This window comes from Myotis yumanensis, unplaced genomic scaffold (assembly GCF_028538775.1).
Source record: "Myotis yumanensis isolate MYYU_CA2020_CCGP unplaced genomic scaffold, mMyoYum1.0.hap1 SCAF_5, whole genome shotgun sequence".
NCBI classification, from domain to species: domain Eukaryota; kingdom Metazoa; phylum Chordata; class Mammalia; order Chiroptera; family Vespertilionidae; genus Myotis; species Myotis yumanensis.
Window position 1 is genome coordinate 30,754,168 of NW_027223756.1, and position 19,025 is coordinate 30,773,192.

The window sequence follows — 19,025 nt, forward strand, 5'->3', positions numbered from 1 at the left end:
CATGGTGTCTACTGAGATGCCAAGTTCCTTAATGAACATTTCACCTTCCTTTTCATTAAAAAAAATTACTTCCTGTTGGCATTTAAAAATAACTTAGGCTTGGCCTTTGCTGAGATGGGAGACCCCCAAGGTGGAGATGCTCAGATTTAGATCAGTGGCTAAGCTCCTAAGGCTCTTTTTGGGAAACTACTCCTCCCCCAAAGATTGCCAGTGGAAGATGTAGAAATGCAAATGAAGAAGGTAGAATCCACAACTTTCCTAGTCTCTTGCCCTGGGGCCCAGGTCCTTGGTGTACAGACACCCCAGGAAGCCAAAGTTAAGAGAGTAAACACACTCTGAATATGGTTCAAGTTCAAAGGGCTTCCTTGTTCCTCAAGTTGCTTAAATTGCATTAAAATAACACCTCTTAATCTGGGAATCTGGATTGGTCAGTTTCTCAGTCTCAATTTTATTATTTGTCAAACACTGATGTCAAGGTGATTGGATAGTTCTGGTTTTTCACTTAGTTTTGTGCATACATCATTCCCTTTCTGATCCTAAGTTTTCCAAAGAGAGAAATAAAAGGTCTTAGCTGGATATACATTCTAGAAGCATTTATTGGAAAATAAAGTTGAGTTCTCATTCTGGGAGTAAAACAAAATAGAGTCGTTTTACAGCTCTTTGTGGGGGGGAGGGGATTTCTCTTGGGGGTTGGGGGTTGTATAGATAAGTTGTAGTCACCTGTCCACTTACTGGGACCATTACTTCTCCATGGTCCAAAGGTGGTTTCTGAGCTGGAAAAGTCCTCAGATCATGTTGGATCCTGGTTCCCCAGGATTGGGTGGGAAGAATTTTTCAAAAGTGCATACTCAGGTGAAAAACCCAACTACAAGCCTCCCACGAGGCAGGTATGTGGTCTCTGCTGCATTCATCTGCATGAACTTGTAGCTGGTCTTTTTGGAGCTAGTCAGAGTAGGGGAAGGTTGCTCCTTCAGGAGCCTGGACAGAACTCTGTCACTTTTTGCTTCCATTCCCTCTGATTCTCAGCGGCACAGCTAGGTTGAACGTGTTCTGAAACTTACAGGGAAACATTACTTTGAAGGTCCCTCTGGATATGGATCCCAAACCAAATAACCTCCAAAAGTACAGGTACAAAAACCAGGAAGTAACTTGTGGGAAGATACAATTAGGAGGCCCAGGCTCCAATTTCATACTCTGTTAAGAGTATGCTGTATAATCTTAAGCCTCAATTTTCCCATGTATTGCAGATATCAAGACCAACCCTGTGATTTTCCAATCTACTCTGTCCAAGGGAGAAGCTGTGTCCCCCTCCATTATCATTGAATTGAACAAGTAAGTTTGTATGGGGTGTTATCATGTGCTGCCCTTGCCTCGGGACCAAGCACTGCCTAGGGAGCGGGTGCAATAGTACTTGTTCACCACATGCTTACACTGGTCACACTTGACTATACAGCACCACTGGAATTTGCAGTTACAGCTGCTGATGGCCTCAGTTCTCCTCCCTTCCACCTGCAGGCCACACTCAGTGCACAGGCGCCTGCAGCTGTGTCGGTCCCACCTGGATGTGTTGTGGCTGTTCTGCAAACATTCCCGACCCTCTGTGCCCAAGATGCCCAGGCTGGAATTGCGGATACAGTAATTTGGTGATTCCTCTAAAAAGATCAGTTCAGCCTCTGCACTGGGAAGGAAGGCTTCTCTGGGTGTCCAGTGGCCCTCGGCACTGTTCCCAGCTCTTAGCTGCCGCTTATCCATCTCAATTTTCAGTGCTTGGTCATACTTGGCCTTTAGGAAGTCTCCTATCTCCCGGAAGTCAGCCAGCTGCATCCAGCATGTCTGGATGCTGCAGCTCCCTGAGATGCCATGGCATTTGCAGGTCCTTTTCATGGTGGCTCTTACGGCCTTCACAGAAAGACAGAGAAAGATAGTACAAGTGAGAGAATTGCTCTGGATAGGAAAGACCAAATTTTAGAGGATCCTTGAAATTACTTGGGGGAGCCCATGAAAAATATTTTTTCCTGGGTCCTACTTCAGATCTTATCAATTAGAATGTTCAAAGATTTAAGGGCCTTGGTATTGGTGAATTTAAAACTCTACTGGGTGATTCTTAAAGAAAGCCAGGCAAGTGTTGAATAGATTATTGGAGTCAGGAAACCGAGGCTCCAGGCCCAAACTTCATCACTTGTTGAGCTTGTTGCTTTATCTGCCCAATTGGAATAAGAATGATCCAGAAAGTACTTTGTAAATTATAAAAGAAAATATGATCATTAGCACTGATATTGTTTTGAATCTGGGGGCTAGAGTATTTGTGGGGTCTGGATTTGTGCTCTGAGACCTCTCTCAGAGGGAAGGAAGCTCCTGGAGTTTGAACCTCTACCCCAAAGCAATTACCCACATCTGTAATTGCTTTGAAGACCTCTTCCCCTTGCCCTGAGCAACCAAGACATCTAGATATAGGTTCAAAGGGAAATTTCTATGCTCTTAGCTCTAAATCCAACTTGCTTCCAGATCTGAGTTCAGAATACCTAGCAGGTGTGGGAACTTCCGGCCCACGGGCTGCATAAGGTCCGAGAAATCATTTGGTCTAGCCCTGCCAAGGCATTAGGTTGAGTTAATTAAATGTTTGACCAAATATAGCAGGCTAATTTTAAAAAAATAATTTAAAAAATAATATTTTATTGATTTCAGAGAGGAAGAGAGAGAGAGAAACATCAATGATGAATGATTGGCTGCCTCCTGCATGCTTCACACTGGGGATAGAGCCCACAACCTGGACATGTGCCCTGACTGGGAATCAAACCGTGATCTCCTAGTTTATAGGTCAATGCTCAACCACTGAGACACACCAGCTGGGCAAAAGGGTTAAAAATTTTAAGTCATGGAAGCAAGGCCTTGATTCTGGGCTCTCAGAAACCTGCCTGTGGAGGAGCCAGAGCACCAGGTTTAGTGATAAGAGGACTAGACACCAGATCTGAGTTCATTGTCTGCCTATGATGCTCATTAGTTGTATTGCCTTGACTAAGCCACTTGGAATGGCCTTAACTGGCTTTGTCATCCAGAGAATGGGGGTAACCATCTCAGTCCTGGCTGGGTGGTGTGAGGCTGAAACATGGTTATGAGATAGCTCTTGGTAAGTTGTGAAAGGCTGTACAGATATGAAGCTGTTGCCAATACTGGGCCTGATGGCTGACTGGCCAACTCCCATACCCACCAGCCTGCCTGCCCTGTTGTTGTGAAGATTCATCAGGGCTCTGGCATCCTTTCCCTTCTCCAGGCTGTCCACAAAGAGTTTGGAGATCCTTTCCCCAAATTCCACATTGTCGCTGCAGCCTCCCCAGATCCAGCCATGGCCTCCTATACATATGAAAAGAATAAGTTCTGTGTACAGTTCCCTATGAAGTCCCAGGAGAAGAGTCATGGTCATCTTGGCTGACACGCAGCTCTGCACTCCTCATCCCTTCCTCCCATTAGCGAGCCCAACATACCTGTTTTTCCATTTTTTGACTCATCACAGCCACAGCTTTCAAAGTCGCCCATGCTACAGTTCTTGGTGATGGTGTGCATGACTCCCGCAGAGCTGATAGCATGAATGAATGAAGTCTCCCTGGTGGCTTTGGAGAGAGAAAGGGGACTGGAAACGTGGACTCTGATGACCCAAAACAGAGGCTTTGGAAAAGCAATGCTGTTTCTCTCCCTTGTCTCCTGCCCCTTTTGAGTTTAAGAGGATGTTCTGAGAGAACAGTACATATCTTGTTACTTCATTCAGGCAGGAATGAGTATCCCCACGCTCTAGAAGTAAAACCCAGAGATAAAAGAGTGATGGGACCAAGGCCACTTTCCTCACCAGCTGTGGTGTTGAGAGCAGGACTCTTCTCTCCAGAAGCCCAGCCTAGGCCTCTGGTCATTACCCACTGCTTTTGGGCCTCTGGCATTGAGGACTCAGGCCCTGAGGCTGTCTTAGGAAACAGAGGACCTTTTCTTCCTTCTGACATACAACTAGAGCCCTGTAATAATCATAATGATCATGGCTACCACTTACTGAGCTTGTATCTTTTTTTTTTTTTAATTCTCACCAGAGGATATTTTTCCATTGATTTTTATTTTTTTAAATATATTTTTTATTGATTTCAGAGAAGAACGAAGAGGGGAGAGATAAACATCCATGAGGAGAATCATGGATCCGCTGCCTCCTGCACGCCCCCTACTGGGGATCGAGCCCACAACCTGGGCATGTGCCCTTCACCGGAATTGAACCTGGGACCTTTCAGTTCGCAGGCCGACACTCTATCCACTGAGCCACACTGGCTAGGGCTCCATTGCTTTTTAGAGAGAGTGGAAGAGAGAAGGAAAGACAGAGAAATATTGATATGAGAGAAACACATCGATTGGTTGCCTCCTGCACGTGCCCCGACCAGGGCCCAGGCCAGGAAGGATCCTGCAACTGAGGTATGTGCCCTTGACTGGAATCGAACCGGAACCCTTCGGTCTGCAGGCCGACGCTCTATCCACTGAGCCAAACTGGCTAGGGCATGAGCTTGTGTCTTCTTCTTTTTTAAAATATATATATATATATCTCATTGATTTTTTTACAGAGAGGAAGGGAAAGGGATAGAGAGTTAGAAACATCAATGAGAGAGAAACATTGATTAGCTGCCTCCTGCACACCCCCTACCGGGGATGTGCCCACAACCAAGGTACATGCCCTTGACCTGAATCGAACCTGGGACCCTTCAGTCCTCAGGTTGACGCTCTATCCACTGAGCCAAACCTGTTAGGACAATGAGCTTGTATCTTAACTCTTTATAAACATCGTCCCATTTCATTTCCATGCACTCCCCATTCTTTCTGTATACCCCACAGGGAGATATTTCTTTTTGTCTTCATCTTCTTTACTCCTTCCCCCAACTCTTCTCTGGCAGCTCTTTATTGTTTCCATATAAATGACTTTTATGCAAACTACTACATAGTTACAAATAGCTGCACAGATACACACACAGGTGTACACACATACCCGACCTGAGGCACAGCTCAATGTGATCTCTCAGCTTCTATGCTGTTGGGATTTTATGGCAGCTAGGCAGATGGGATATCCCCTCACAAACGCAGAGCCTTTTCCCCATTTTTATTTCGTTCAAATCAGTGCAAGATAAGTGAGTTCAAACACACAAATATAGGCATGCATTTTTAAAAAACAGAGTAATTATTACATTTGTATAGAAACACCTCATTCAATCCTTACAATGCTCCTGGTGGGCTGGTCTTATGATAAAATAACAGAACTGGGGCTGAGAGAGGGGAAGTAACTTAGTCAAGTCACACAGCCAGGAAGTGGCAGGTCAGCAGATCACTGATAACTTTTTCATTTCACTGTGCACATATATGCTACACATGCACACATACTGCAAGCCCACCTCCATGCACATATCCCCCCTGTACAGGTGCACAAACTTACCACCTCTCAGCCTGTTGTGAGTAGAGAGCTGGAGAGCATTTTCAGGGCAGTTCCAGCGTTCCCAAGCAAATTGGAACTTACACTCTTCAATGCCACTCTGGGCACCCAGGGCCACACTGGTAGTGTAGGTCAGATAGGCCTTGCAAAGGGAAAAGGGCTATGAGCTTCGGGCCCAGCTCAGATCAGGTCATCTGGGGAGCAGGCAGAACTCAAATGGGTTAGCTCTCCATGAAGGAACAATCATGGGTTCTTCTGGGTGAGGGATTCTGGCACTATCTCCCTCCCCTCTTTTCCTTCCCCCAAAAAGATCCCTTAGGAAGCTGAATGGGTAAAAATAGAAGCCAGAGAGCATCCTACCTTGGGACCCGTTATCAGGAAATTGTTCACTGACCTTCCAAAGAGAGAAAAAGTGAGGCATTGGTGAACAGGGCTGAGATAATGGGGCTTCCTTGGCAGGGAGTGAGGGTGGGGGAAAGGACTTACCAGGCAGAGGCACTGAAAGTGGCATAGCATATGCCCACAGCCACCCTGAGCATAAACAGGACTCCCATGGCCCTGCCCTCCCCTAGGGGACTAAATTCAGCCCAGGGACAAGTCCAGAGAAAAAGTAAGGAGAGGGCAGGGTCTTCCTCAGTATATATGTTGGGAAATTCTGAATGGCCAAGGGGGAAAAATCAACAGCCCTTTTCATTTGTCCCTCACTGGCAGGGCTGCAGGAGCCACTGGCCCAATGGGGGACCAGGGAGGAGGGACTCAGGCCAAAGCCTCAAGGAAAGCCCCGCCCTACCTCACCCCACCCCGCCTCTCCAGACCTTCTTCCCTCCCCTCCAGCCCTTCTTCCCTCCCAGGCTGACAGAGGGTCTGAGGTCTTTCCATACTCTGGAAATATCTTTCCTCTATAAATGAGACTTATGTCTCTTCCTCCTTGAGGGCTCATTTCTCAGACTCTTGTAGCATGGAGCAGGTTCCTAACCCTGAAGGTAGGTCACCTGTCCCTTGGAGCTTCAGTGCCCTTATCTGTCAAAGAGACCCCACCCCTTACCCTGCCTTGCTCCCTAAGGTGTTAATAATTATGTAGTTACCCAAGTAAGGGGTGCACTATTCCCCCCTCCTCCCTTGTTGACTATGAAGTCATGGAATTGTGGGACCAGGAAGCAGAAACACTGCAGAGTTCACCTCTATAGCAGTTCCTTCTAGCACATTCTACCAAAGTAAGCTCTAGTGAATTTCTTTCATTCCTAATATGTCTATCATTTTGTATTTGAGGGTTAGATCTCCAGTTTGTTAGCTGTTTGTATACGTGGGAATCAACCTTTGGACCACCCAGGGCTGTATTTGAAAAGATTGATGGCTTTCTTTCTGATACCACTTTGTTTCAAGGACATCAGCCCCTTAGGCAGGAATCTGTCTTTTAGATTTGCTTAGTAGTCTTAGTGCTTAAGAAGATGTCTGGATGAAAGAAAAATGGGTCTTATGCTTCTTTGTTCCCCATAGCACCTGGCATTCAGTTGGTATTCTATAAAAATATTCCTTTATTTTCTAGAAAGCAGAGGGGAAATTAGTGTGCTTTTTGTGTGCAAACTTTGTGCTTGCTCTTGGGCAGATTCTCTAAAGATCATAAAATGTTTTTCAAAGGAATTTAAGATATTAAGGGAAGGCCTCTGCTCTAGGTATTGGGAGCCATAGACTTTGGCCACTATTCTGTTATGTGATTTTGGGCAAGCTGTTAACTACTGTGTGGATTCAGTTTCTTCATCTATAAAATGAGAGAGTAGGGAAAATGTTGAATGTTGAATGAACTCTAAAGATTTTCCCAGCTCTCTTGCATGCTTTAATCCTAATTTTACGATTTGCAGAATTTATTAATGCCAGAGGTGATTGTAGGCCAGACATGGGGAAATATTGTCTTCCCTAACTGTCAGCATGAGAATTACCTTAGTTAACTTTGAATCCTTCAGTTGGCCATCAAGATAGACCTGTAAGATAGATACCTGGAGACAACATAAGACCTCTGTGCTGAACTGTCCAAATCCTTCATTGTGGACAGAGGGGTTTCCTGGGAGGAGAGAAGAGCCAGAGACAGGCACTCCACTCTAGAGTCTACAGATCACTTGCAACCAAACTGTGCATCCATCTCCTTAACCCCAGCTCTACTCTCTCATTAGTTGTTTTATTAATTTACTAGAGGCCCAGTGCATGAATTCGTGTGTGTGTGTGTGTGTGTGTGTGTGTGTGTGTCGGGGGGTGGGGGTGGGGGTGTCTGGCTGTCCCGCCCCGATTGGGGCGATAGGGCCAGCCAGGCCCAGGGGAGCAGATGCGGGAGGTTGGCCAGCCGGCCTCACCCCCTGGTTGAACTCTGGTCAAACGTCTAGTCGAGGGGACAATTTGAATATTACCCTTTTATTATATAGGATTTTAGTTTATTTAAAATTTTTTTAATTGATTTATAGAGAGAGAATAAGAGAAAGGGAGAGAGAGAGAAACATCAATGATGAGAGAATCATTGATTGGCTGCCTCCTGCACACACCCTACTCGGGATCAAGTTCATAACTGGGCATGTGCCCTTGACTAGAATAGAATCCGGGACCCTTCAGTCTGAAGATCGACACTCTATCCACTGAGCCAAACCAGATAGGGCTCATTGGTTTTTAAATGATGACCCAACTCTTGGTTTCTCTTTTTCTGGAATGGAAATCTGGAATGAAGATTAGAGCAGAAGATGACAGTAGAGATAGAGTGTGCCTATGACAAGACAGACAGAATAGTGTCTCTGAACCAGTGGTGTTCTGATAAATGTTTAACAACTAGCTTTGGTGTGACAGAAGCCATAATTGGTAGTATTTGCTGATTTTCATGGTGTATTCTCATGATGGCTGATTTCAAACTACCAATGTGGACTTAGGAAGTAATGAACAGTAGCACATCATTATGTAATATTTTTATCATATCATAGAAATAATAGATGTAAGTAACCTTGAGTATAGATAAAGTAAAATGTAAAATAATTGGAAAGTGATGAATTTTCTTTTTTTAATTCTTTATTGTTTAAAGTATTACTGCATATAAATTCTTTTCCCCACATTGTTCCCACCCCCTCAACACATGCCCTTACCCCCCTACTGACTGTGTCCATGGGTTATGCTTTATATGCATGCATACAAGTCCTTTTGTTGATCTCTCACCCCCCCCCGAAAGTGATGAATTTTCATTACTTGTTATCTTTGTTTTTAATATAAGTTATTTAATTGTAAGTTTATCCAATTAAATTTCTTCTCTTCTTTATAAATTGTTGACAGTATTACAGATGTCCCCCATTTCCCTCCCTTTGCCCCCTCCACTCAGCCCACACCCCTAAAATTTAATTTTGTTTTTGTTAATCCTCAACCAAGGATATTTTCCCATTGATTTTTAGAGAGAGTGGAAGAGAAGGGGAGAGACACAGAGAGAAAAACATCAATATGAGAGAGATGCATCAATTGGTTGCCTCTTGCATGTTCCCCGACCGGAGTCGAACCTGAGACCCTTCAATCTGCCGGCTGACACTCTAACCACTCAGCAAAACTGGCTAGGGCCAATTTAATTTTTAATAATGGCTGTGTTTAAGAACCAGTTTGCAAAGTTCCTGAGAATTTAGCAATCAGTTCTCTAAGCCAGGAGCCACCTCCCAGAGCACCACTGTAGGCCATTCATAGAACCATAGAGTGTCTCAGCTAAAGGGTTCCATTTTACAAGGAGGTAACTGAAGTCCAGGACTTACTCAGGGTTACACAGTGAGTTTGGCCCAAGAGAGACTGGATCCTACCATTCTGCTTTCCCCAGGACTGAGGGGTTTTCTGTGGTGTAGGACTCTAGGTGCTTAAACAAGGACAGTCTTGGGCAAACTAAGATTGTTGGTCACCTGTGATGATGACGGTGTGCATCCCAGGCCAATACTTCTTTCCAAATATGCACTTTCATTGAACTCCCCAAATCCCTGTTCCCCCACTTTCCTTTTCCAGTCTCCTTCCAGGGCTTTGAGCCTGCAGAACAATTCGGGGGTCTTTGAGGGGGGAGAGTATGGAGTGAGAGGGTGGAGAGTGGCTGGAGAATGCCAGAAAAGAGATAGGATTTCTGACTTTTTACACGACTCTGCTAATTAGATAAGGAGGGTGGGAAGCAGGAGAATGGGCCTCCTTGCATATTCTACAGAGTTGTGACACTGAACAGAGCTCAGGAATTTTCAATCTCTGCTACCCCTCCTCCCTGGAACCTTGTCTCTTCCTACCCCCTGGGGATACTTGACTCCCAGTCCAAATGCCTTAGCTTCCTGGGCTCCTGACCCTCCCTTTGGCCCTCAGTTGAGTCTTAATTACTTGCAAATTTCCTCAGTGGTATGCCCAGAGAAGGAAGAGGGGAAACCTTGTGTCCCTTTCAGATCCAGGGTTCCTGTTGTGGGGAGAAGGCATTCCTGTGTGGAAAATGGGAACAGTTGGTGTCTGTTAAACACATGGGCCTGGAGGGCTGGGGTACATTAGAGGGGATGTCTGCAAGCCATGACTAGATTTGTTTCATGTTCAATGGTGTGTTTCCTTTATCAATCTGGAAGCTCCCTGGGGCTCGGCCTTGTCAATCCCAATTACTAGAGACTCTATCCAAGGATAGTAGCATTTTCTCCCACCAGATTGAGGTGCCAGATGGCAGAAGCTACAACTTCACCATTAGCCTAGGAAGGTTTGGAGTTGGAGGGACTCCTCCAAAGGGAGATTTAAGTTGGCGAAAACCCCTTAGTTATATCTTTTATTCTTTCACCATTCTGAACTCCCATCTCTGGACACTGGATAGTGCACAGACATTCACAATTAATGATCCTTGATTGATCATTGGGAAAGAAAGCATAGTAATAATTGTAGGATTTTATTAGTTTTCAGAGACATATGCATCTATTCATTCATTCTAAAAATGGTTACCTATTGAGTTCAGGCCAGTACCCAACACTTATGGGTCTAAGATGAATTATCCTTAATTTATGTTTTTATCCTGAAGGAGTTCTCAGTCTGGTATGAGAGATAAAATTATAAATAATTTATAATACTCCAGTGAGATACAGTACTCTGGAAAGGTTAGAGGGGTGTGTGTGTGTGTGTGTGTGTGTGTGTGTGTGTGTGTAATGAGACAATTCCTTGGAAGAGGACTTCTAATAGAGACCTGCCATCTGGTGGCAGCAAGTGGTACAAGAGGCTCTTTGTTGATGGGATGTGGGATTCAGTACAATTTCAGCCTTTGTTGAACTCCTGCCTAATGGGTAGCCAGCTCAGAGTTGGCATTGTGGTGGGTATACAGTAATGCTTCTAAGATGATCTTGTCCTTGAAAAACTTGTGGGTATAAGATATAATTGAGAAACTTATCAACCAAGCAACAAATACTTGATGTGTGCTCATGAATAAATAGGCTTTTAAAAAAGTATGTGATTCATGCTTGTTACTAATGTGAGAGAAATACATCGATTGGTTGCCTCTTGTATGTGCCCCAACCAGGGCTCGGGGCCAGGGAGGAGCCTGCAACCAAGGTACATGCCCTTGACTGGAATCGAACTCGAGACCCTTTGGTCTGCAAGCCAACACTCTATCCACTGAGTCAAACCAGCTAGGGCTGCATATGTAATTTAAAAAAATAAAATTGTGCTGTTATTCCTCATTTTAGTTTTAAAACTTTTATACCATAAACATACTTCTGTGACACTACATATCAATATACCTGTTTTCTCTTAATTTTTATATTAAATCAAAATTAGGCATTCTCATAAGAGTTAATAATTCTATAAGGTTTGATAAGAAAAGTGTCAGGCCCTGGCTGGGCAGCTCAGTTGGTTAGAGTGCCATTCTGATACACTGAGATTGTGGGTTCAATCCCCTATCAGGGTAATATAAGAATCAGCCAATGAATATGGCTGGGTGGAACAGCAAATCAGTCTCTCTCCTTCCCTCTCTCTCTGTCAAATCAATAAATTAAAAGTGACAGCCCTCTTCAACTTTACACTCATTTTCCTCTTTAAGAAACAACCTTTAATTCTTTTATCTGATGCTATTAGTATTACTTCTGTATTTCTAAAAAATCGATTTGAATTGTATTTATTGATTTTTTCAATTTTAAGTAGTTAGGTGTCTACTGACCTCCCCACCCCCCACATGGAGGATGAGGAATTGCCTCTCTTTTTTTCTCCCCACCCACTAAACAAAAATGTGTCTTTCTCACCCTCCCAACTCCCAATATAGTTAAATAGTAATTCATGCATGGGTGGGGCCCCGAGGGGGGGGGGCGGGACATGATTGGCCCTCTGGGTGGGCAGTGGGACGCCCTTGCCAGCCAGGGATCTGGATTCATCTGCTGACGTTTGCGCCTGTTGTCAGGAGCCACCTGGTGGCCACTTTTATATCCTTTCTTCCTTGTGGAGCATCTAGGGAGGGGAAGCAGCGGCAGTGCCCAAGGCCAACTTCCAGGAGGCTGCGGTGCTGTCAGGCAGCACTGGTCTGTAGGTGCCTGGCCCATTCTCCAGAGATTGGACCTGCAGGACTACTGAGGGAGTGAGTGGCTGCTGCTGGGCTGGTGGGCTGCTGAGCGGCATTCCTGCTGTGGGAGCACACTGACCACCAGGGGGCAGCTCCTGCGTTGAGCATCTGCCCCCTGGTGGTCAGTATGTGTCAGGTGCACAAAATTCGTGCACAGGTAGGATTCCTAGGCCTGGCCGGTGATCAGGGCCGATTGGGGTCTTCTGGCTGCCAGCCAGGGCCTTCCTTCTGGCTGCCGGCCAGGGCCTTCCTTCTCTGGCTGGGGTCTTCCTTCATTCCATGCTGCCCCCTCGAGATCAACACACGTCATAGTGAGCGATCGAACTCCTGGTCTCCTGATTGAGCTCCTGAGGGGACAATTTGTATATTAGCCTTTTATATATATATCTATATATCTATATCTATCTATCTATCTATCTATCTATCTATCTATATATACTAGAGGCCTGGTGCACAAAAATTTGTGTACTCAGGGGGATCCCTCAGGCGGCCTGTGCCCTCTCACAGTCTGGGACCCCTTGGGGGATGACCACCTGCTGGCTTAGGCCCGCTCCCCGGGGGATTGGGCCCAAGCTGGCAGTCAGACATTTCTCTGGCAGCCCAGGAGCCCTCGGGGGATGTCCACTTGCCAGTGGGGAGCAGGCCTAAGCTGCAGTCAGACATCCTTAGCGCTGCTGAGGAGGCTGGCTTGTGGCTGAGCAGAGCTCCCCCTGTGGGAATGCACTGACCACCAGGGGGCAGCTCCTGCATTGAGCGTCTGCCCCCTGGTGGTCAGTGTGTGTCATAGTGACCAGTCATTCCCAGTCATTCTGCTGTTAGGGTCAGTTTGCATATTACCCTTTTATTATATAGGATAGAGGCCTGGTGCATGGGTGGGGGCCAGCTGGTTTGCCCTGAAGGGTGTCCCGGATCAGGGTGGGGGTCCCTCTGGGGTGCCTAACCAGCCTGGGTGAGAGGCTGAGGGCCGTTTTCAGACTGGCCACACCCCCTTCAGGGTGGGGGTCCCCGCTGGAGTAGCTGGCCAGCCTGGGTGAGGGGCTGATGGCTGTTTGCAGGCTGGTCACAGCCCCTTCAGGGTGGGGGTCCCCTGGGGTGCCTGGCCAGCCTGGGCAAGGGGCTGATCTCTGTTTGCAGGCTGGTCACAGCCCCCAGCCACCCAAGCTCCTAATGGAGGCTGGCTGGAAGCAGGTACCTGGGATTTATTTAGCTTCTATAATTGAAACTTTGTTGCCTTTAGCGGAGGCCACAGCCGGCCAGGGCAGGCGGGAAGCTTGGCTTCCTCCATCGCCAGGGCAACCAAGCCTCCTGCTTGCTCCAGCTCCATGGCTGCCGGCCGCCATCTTGGTTGGGTTAATTTGCATATAGTTGCTCTGATTGGCTGGTGGGCGTGGCTTGGGGCATAGCAAAGTTACGGTCAATCTGCATGTTTCTCTTTTATTATATTAGATGTCTATATATCTATATATCTATAGATATAGATATAGATTACTATATATAGATAGTAATTTTACTTAAGGCAATATTCAGTATTTACGTTATGATCATGTAAATACTATTTAGATGAGAGTAATATAATAAACCAGGTTTACTTTTCTTTCCTTACAAGTCTTTTGTTTTTCCTGAAACAAATCATTATCTTTTCTTTTGTTGTTTGCTTAATTTTCTATGTAGTTATCATCACTTCAACCCCAAACTCTGCCACTTATCTAAAATACCTCTCAAGATGTTTAGCTCTCAGACCTGCTTCAATCTGGCCCAGTTACTGCTCTACATACTGCACAGCTTTCTTCTCCTAATGTTCTCTTCTCTTTCTTTCTTTTTTTTTGGGGGGGGGGGAGTTTATTTTATTTTATTTTTATTTTTTAATTTTATTAAATCTTTATTGTTCAGATTATATTTGTTCCTCTTTTTTTCCCCATAACTCCCCTCCTCCCAGTTCCTGCCCCCCCCCCCGCCCTCACTCCCCACCCACTGTCCTCATCCATAGGTGCACGATTTTTGTCCAGTCTCTTCCCGCATCTCCCATTCCCCTTTCCCCCCCAAGAATAGTCAGTCCATTCCCTTTCTATGTCCCTGATTCATTGTAATCACTAGTTCATTCTGTACATCAGATTATTCACTTGATTCTTAGATTCACTTGTTGATAGATGCATGTTTGTTGTTCATAATTTGTATCTTTACCTTTTTCTTCTTCCTCTTCTTAAAGGATACCTTTCAGCATTTCGTATAATACTGGTTTAGTGGTGATGAACTCCTTTAGCTTTTCCTTATCTGTGAAGCTCTTTATCTGACCTTCAATTCTGAATGATAGCTTTGCTGGATAAAGTACTCTTGGTTGTAGGTTCTTGGTATTCAGTACTTTGAATATTTCTTGCCACTCCCTTCTGGCCTGCAAAGTTTCTGTTGAGAAATCAGCTGACAGTCGTATGGGTATTCCCTTGTAGGTAATTGAGTCTCTTTCTCTTGCTGCTTTTAAGATTCTCTCTTTGTCTTTTGCTCTTGGCATTTTAATGATGATGTGTCTTGGTGTGGTCCTCTTTGGATTCCTTTTGTTTGGGGTTCTCTGCCCTTCCTGGACTTGTAAGTCTATTTCTTTCACCAGGTAGGGGAAGTTTTCTGCCATTATTTCTTCAAATAGGTTTTCAATATCTTGCTGTCTCTCATCTTCTGGCACCCCTATTATTCTGATATTAGTGTGCTTGAAGGTGTCCCAGAGGCTCCTTACACTATCTTCGTATTTTCGGATTCTTTTTTCATTTTGCTTTTCCGGTTGGGTGTTTTTTGCTTCTTCGAATTTCAAATCTTTGACTTGATTCTTGCGCTCCTCTGGTCTGCTATTGGGTATAATATTCTTTATTTCAGTCCGTGTATGCTTAGTTTCTAGTTTCTTTATCGTAGCATCGAGGGTCTCATTAGTTTTCGTGAGGCTCTCAACAAGTTTATTGCAAGCCCTCAAAATTGCGTTTTTTAGCTCCATATCCTCCATTTCTGTCATGTTTTTTTGTCTCCGCATTTTTTATGCTTTCTTGGTGCACCCCCTTGTGGTCTTTGTGCGCAGTCTTGTTCTAGTTAAGCCTTGATTGTTGTAGTTAATACTAGAGGGATTTGCCCACCAGGCTGACTGGCTGTGAGAATCACCTGTGTCTGCCCAGGAAAACTTCTGTCCTCTGGGGAGGTGCTAATCTAGCCTTTGCCTGAGGCGATCCAGCAAATGGCTCTGCTGCAGGGCTTGGGTGGGGCGGGGCGGGTCGCACGGGATCAGCAGGGGGGCGGAGGGAGCAGTTATGGCTGCTCTCAGTCCTGTTCCCAGAGGCTCTGCTTCACAGAACCCCGGCAGCCGCTGCAAACTTCGGAGAGAAAGCTGCCCTTAGGTTCCAACTGATGCCAGACAATCCCGCTTCTCCCGTCTGAGTCTGAGTCCCTAGAGACTCGCCCGGATCTGGAGCCCAAAGTCTGAGACTCACTCCCGACCGAAAACGACAACCGCACCCTCAGCCACCAGCCCACTTTTTGCACGCACCTCCGCACCTTTAAATTTTCCACACTGCGCCTCCTCTGAGCCTCGGGGCGCTGCTGTCTTTCCTTCTAGTTGAAGAGTCTCTCCTCAGCCAGCTTTCCTGTGGTTCTGGGTGATGTCCGTTCGTCTTTTAGTTGTATTTTTGAAGTGGTTGTTTGCGGCAGCAGTCTCCGGTGTTTACCTATGCTGCCATCTTTCCCCCGATCTCTCTTCTCTTTCTTGCTTTAACTGGACCCTAACTCAGTATGAAGGGCATTGTTCCTTGCAACCCTCTCAAGGAGTGACTGTTCTACACTTCGCACACTTTCGTGGCCTGCTTCTCTTTCTTGCTTTAACTGGACCCTAACTCAGTATGAAGGGCATTGTTCCTTGCAACCCTCTCAAGGAGTGACTGTTCTACACTTCGCACACTTTCGTGGCCTCACAACCTCCCTGCTACTCAGTGACACTTCCAGACTATTCTTCCTCTCTCCTCCATAAATGCAACCTTTGTATCATGTGTTGTTCAATTTTACTACTCATTGCTCCTCTCTGTTGTAGCTATTCTCTGTACTCCTCCTCCTCCAATCTGCTGAAGATTTTAGGTCCTGGCTCACTGGCAGTCTGTATTAGCTATCTACTTCAGTGTAACAAATTACCCCTAAAATGAGTGGCTTAAGACAACAAACACTTATCATCTCATAGTGTCTGTGGGTAAGAATCTGAATGCAGCTTAGCCGGGTGCTTCTGGTGCAAGGTCTCTTCATAGCATGGCTGCTAGCTCCCCCAGGGTGAGTGATTGAATGAGAGCAAAAGAGTGAGTGCACTTAAAACAGAAGCCACTGTCTTTTTGTAACCTAATCCCAGAAGTGGCATTCATCTTTCTTCCCCCTGTATTTTGTTAGAAGTGTGTGCATAAGTTCAACTTACACTCAACAGGAAGGATTACACAAGAGTATTAATAAATACCAGGAGGCAGGGACCATTGGTGACCATCTTAGAGGCTGCCTACTACAATCTGCTCTCTGGCTCCCTAATGGTTTACATCCCTCCAACATGCAGAATATACTTTCCTCCCAACAGGTCTGTGAAGCGTATCTTTAATCTTATAAAAGGCCCTTTTGTGTTGCATGGCCGGTGTGGCTCAGTGGTTGAGCATTGACCTAGGAACCAGAAAGTCAGGGTTCCATTCCGGTCATGGACATATGCCAGAGTTGGGGGCTCGATCTCCATTGTGGGGCATGTAGGAGGCAGCTGATCAATGATTCTCTCCCACCATTGAGGTTTCTATCTCTCTCTCCCTCTCCCTTCCTCTCTGAAATCAATAAAAATATATATTAAGAAAGAATGGTCCTTGCTCTTAGAAGAAATTTTATATCTGGAAAATATAACATACATGAAACATTTTTAAAATCAACAATACTGAAATAGGTAGAGGGTATGATAAGTATTGCATATGAATCGGACCCTAAGTTCTGTGGGATTCATGGCAGGAAGTTATTTCAATGGCCTTGGCCTCAGGGAGGAGGAGATATTTGGCTGGGTTTGAAGGACAAACAGGAACAGAGTGGAGAGGAGGACAAAGGTCACTTTAGGTATAAACTCAAGTATAACCTTGTATATGGGAGATAAAAAGTAGCCCTTCTGATATTTCTCAAAATACTTAGGAGTTAGGTTCAAACTGAAGCAGGTTTTTAAAGACAAAAGTCAACCATGCAGAGAGTAGGGGAAGAAGGCTCCCTAGCAGAGGAACCCCAAGGGCAAATGCTCTGAGATCTTGATGAAGTCCAGGGTCCAGGAAGCAGAGAGCTGAGAAAGCTGAGGGGAGCAACAGCAGCCAGATCACATGGGCCCTATATTCTGGGTGATTGAAGGGCTTTAAGTGTAAGTGCGGGGAGCCAGAGGAATCTGACTCACTTTTTTTGTTATTGTTGTTAATCCTCGCCTGAGGATATTTTCCATTGCTTTTCAGAGAGAGTGGAAGTGAGGGAGGAAGAGAGGGAGGAGGAGGGAGGAGGAGGGAAGAGGAGGGAAGTGGGGGGAGAGAGAGAGAGAGAGAGAGAGAGAGAGAGAGAGAGAGAGGAGAATGTGGAGTGAGTGGGTGAGAGATTGAGAGATTTATCTCAAGAAGAACTGACAGCCTGGGTACTTAATTTACCTTTCTCCCTTATTCCCAATCTGCACCTCAATCTCAGCATTTTCTACTCAGTACGATTGGGGAGAAAGATGATGGTATCACCTGGGAAGTCAGAGCTTCCTCTGGTGATAAAGGTGATGGCAACAGAGACCAATGGGAATGTCTATTGGTAGTTGGAAATTTGGCTCAGAAGCTGCGAAGAGAGGACAAACTCTGAAGATCTAGATTTTGGAATCTACTGTGGAGAGGAAATAGTGGAAGCTGTGAGATTTTATGAGGCACTGGAGAGAGGGAATTGAGAGAAAAGAGCAGAGGGCCAAAGACATGTTCTCAGTGAAGCGACACCAGCAAAAGAGGCAGGGGGATAATGAAGAGTAAGGCTGCAGTGCCAGGGCAGTGCAGAACCCCAGGACAATGTAAACTGGGGTGGGGGGGGAGGAGGGAAGGGAGTGCCTGCTGAGTGATGGATATAGTAGCTTAATGGCAAAAGAAGTCATGTTGCCTGGCTCATGACTCAGGAAGGCTCATGGCAGAAATGACTTGATGGATGGGCAGAGGAGGGGGATGGATGAAGGAAGTTTTCAGAGGAAAAGGCACAGGAACCAAGGTGCAACAGACACCTGAGTATCTGTACAAAGTCAGGGAGTTGTTACAGTTTGTGAGTTGAGGGTTCTAGTCAGGAAGTCTTAGGTGATAAATATGTGTAGGAAGAGTTGAATCAGTTAGTTGAGATATATCTCTATCTCTATCTCTATCTCTATCTCTATCTCTATCTCTATATCTATATCTATATCTACCAGAGGCCCCGTGCACAAAAATTTGTGCACTCGGTGGTGGGGGGTGGTCCCTCAGCCCGGCCTATGCCCTCTTGCAGTCTGGGACCCCTCGGAGGATGTCCACCTGCTGGCTTAGGCCCGCTCCCTGTGGGAGAGGGCCCAAGCTGGCAGTCAGACATTTCTCTGGCAGCCCGGCAGCCCTTGGGGGATGTCCACTTGCCAGTGGGGAGCAGGCCTAAGCTGCAGTCGGACATCCTTAGCGCTGCTGAGGAGGTGGGAGAGGCTCCCACCACCACCGCTGTACTGGCAGCCTTCAGCCTGGCTTGTGGCTGAGCAGAGCTCCCCCTGTGGGAGCGCACTGACCCCAGGGGGCAGCTCCTGCATTGAGCGTCTGCCCCCTGGTGGTCAGTGTGTGTCATAGTGACCAGTCATTCCCAGTCATTCTGCTGTTAGGGTCAGTTTGCATATTACCCTTTTATTATATAGGATAGAGGCCTGGTGCATGGGTGGGGGCCAGCTGGTTTGCCCTGAAGGGTGTCCCGGATCAGGGTGGGGGTCCCTCTGGGGTGCCTAACCAGCCTGGGTGAGGGGCTGATGGGTGTTTGCAGGCTGGTCACACC

At 46.0% G+C, this 19,025-nt stretch overlaps 1 protein-coding gene across 1 annotated transcript; it reads right to left on the bottom strand.

Annotated features, from left to right (window-relative positions):
* Positions 1–993: 993 nt before the first annotated feature.
* On the bottom strand, positions 994–5,962 carry WNT8A (Wnt family member 8A). The gene is made up of 6 exons (XM_070417149.1): positions 5,807–5,962; positions 5,450–5,588; positions 3,483–3,608; positions 3,209–3,351; positions 1,420–1,899; positions 994–1,050 (listed from the first exon to the last, which is right to left on the bottom strand). Exons 1-6 carry the CDS (start codon positions 5,960–5,962, stop codon positions 994–996), a joined length of 1,101 nt encoding a protein of 366 aa, XP_070273250.1.
* Between the last annotated feature and the right edge of the window lie 13,063 nt (positions 5,963–19,025).

Excerpts from the sequence above, each read along its gene's own strand:
- WNT8A (XM_070417149.1), bottom strand. The coding sequence starts at position 5,962 with ATGCTATGCCACTTTCAGTGCCTCTGCCTGGTAAGTCCTTTCCCCCAC. Across the intron at positions 3,609-5,449 it reads TCACAACAGGCTGAGAGGTG|CCACCAGGGAGACTTCATTC; the intron begins GTAAGTTTGTGC and ends CTCTCTCCAAAG. Across the intron at positions 1,900-3,208 it reads ACAACAGGGCAGGCAGGCTG|GCCGTAAGAGCCACCATGAA; the intron begins GTGGGTATGGGA and ends CTTTCTGTGAAG.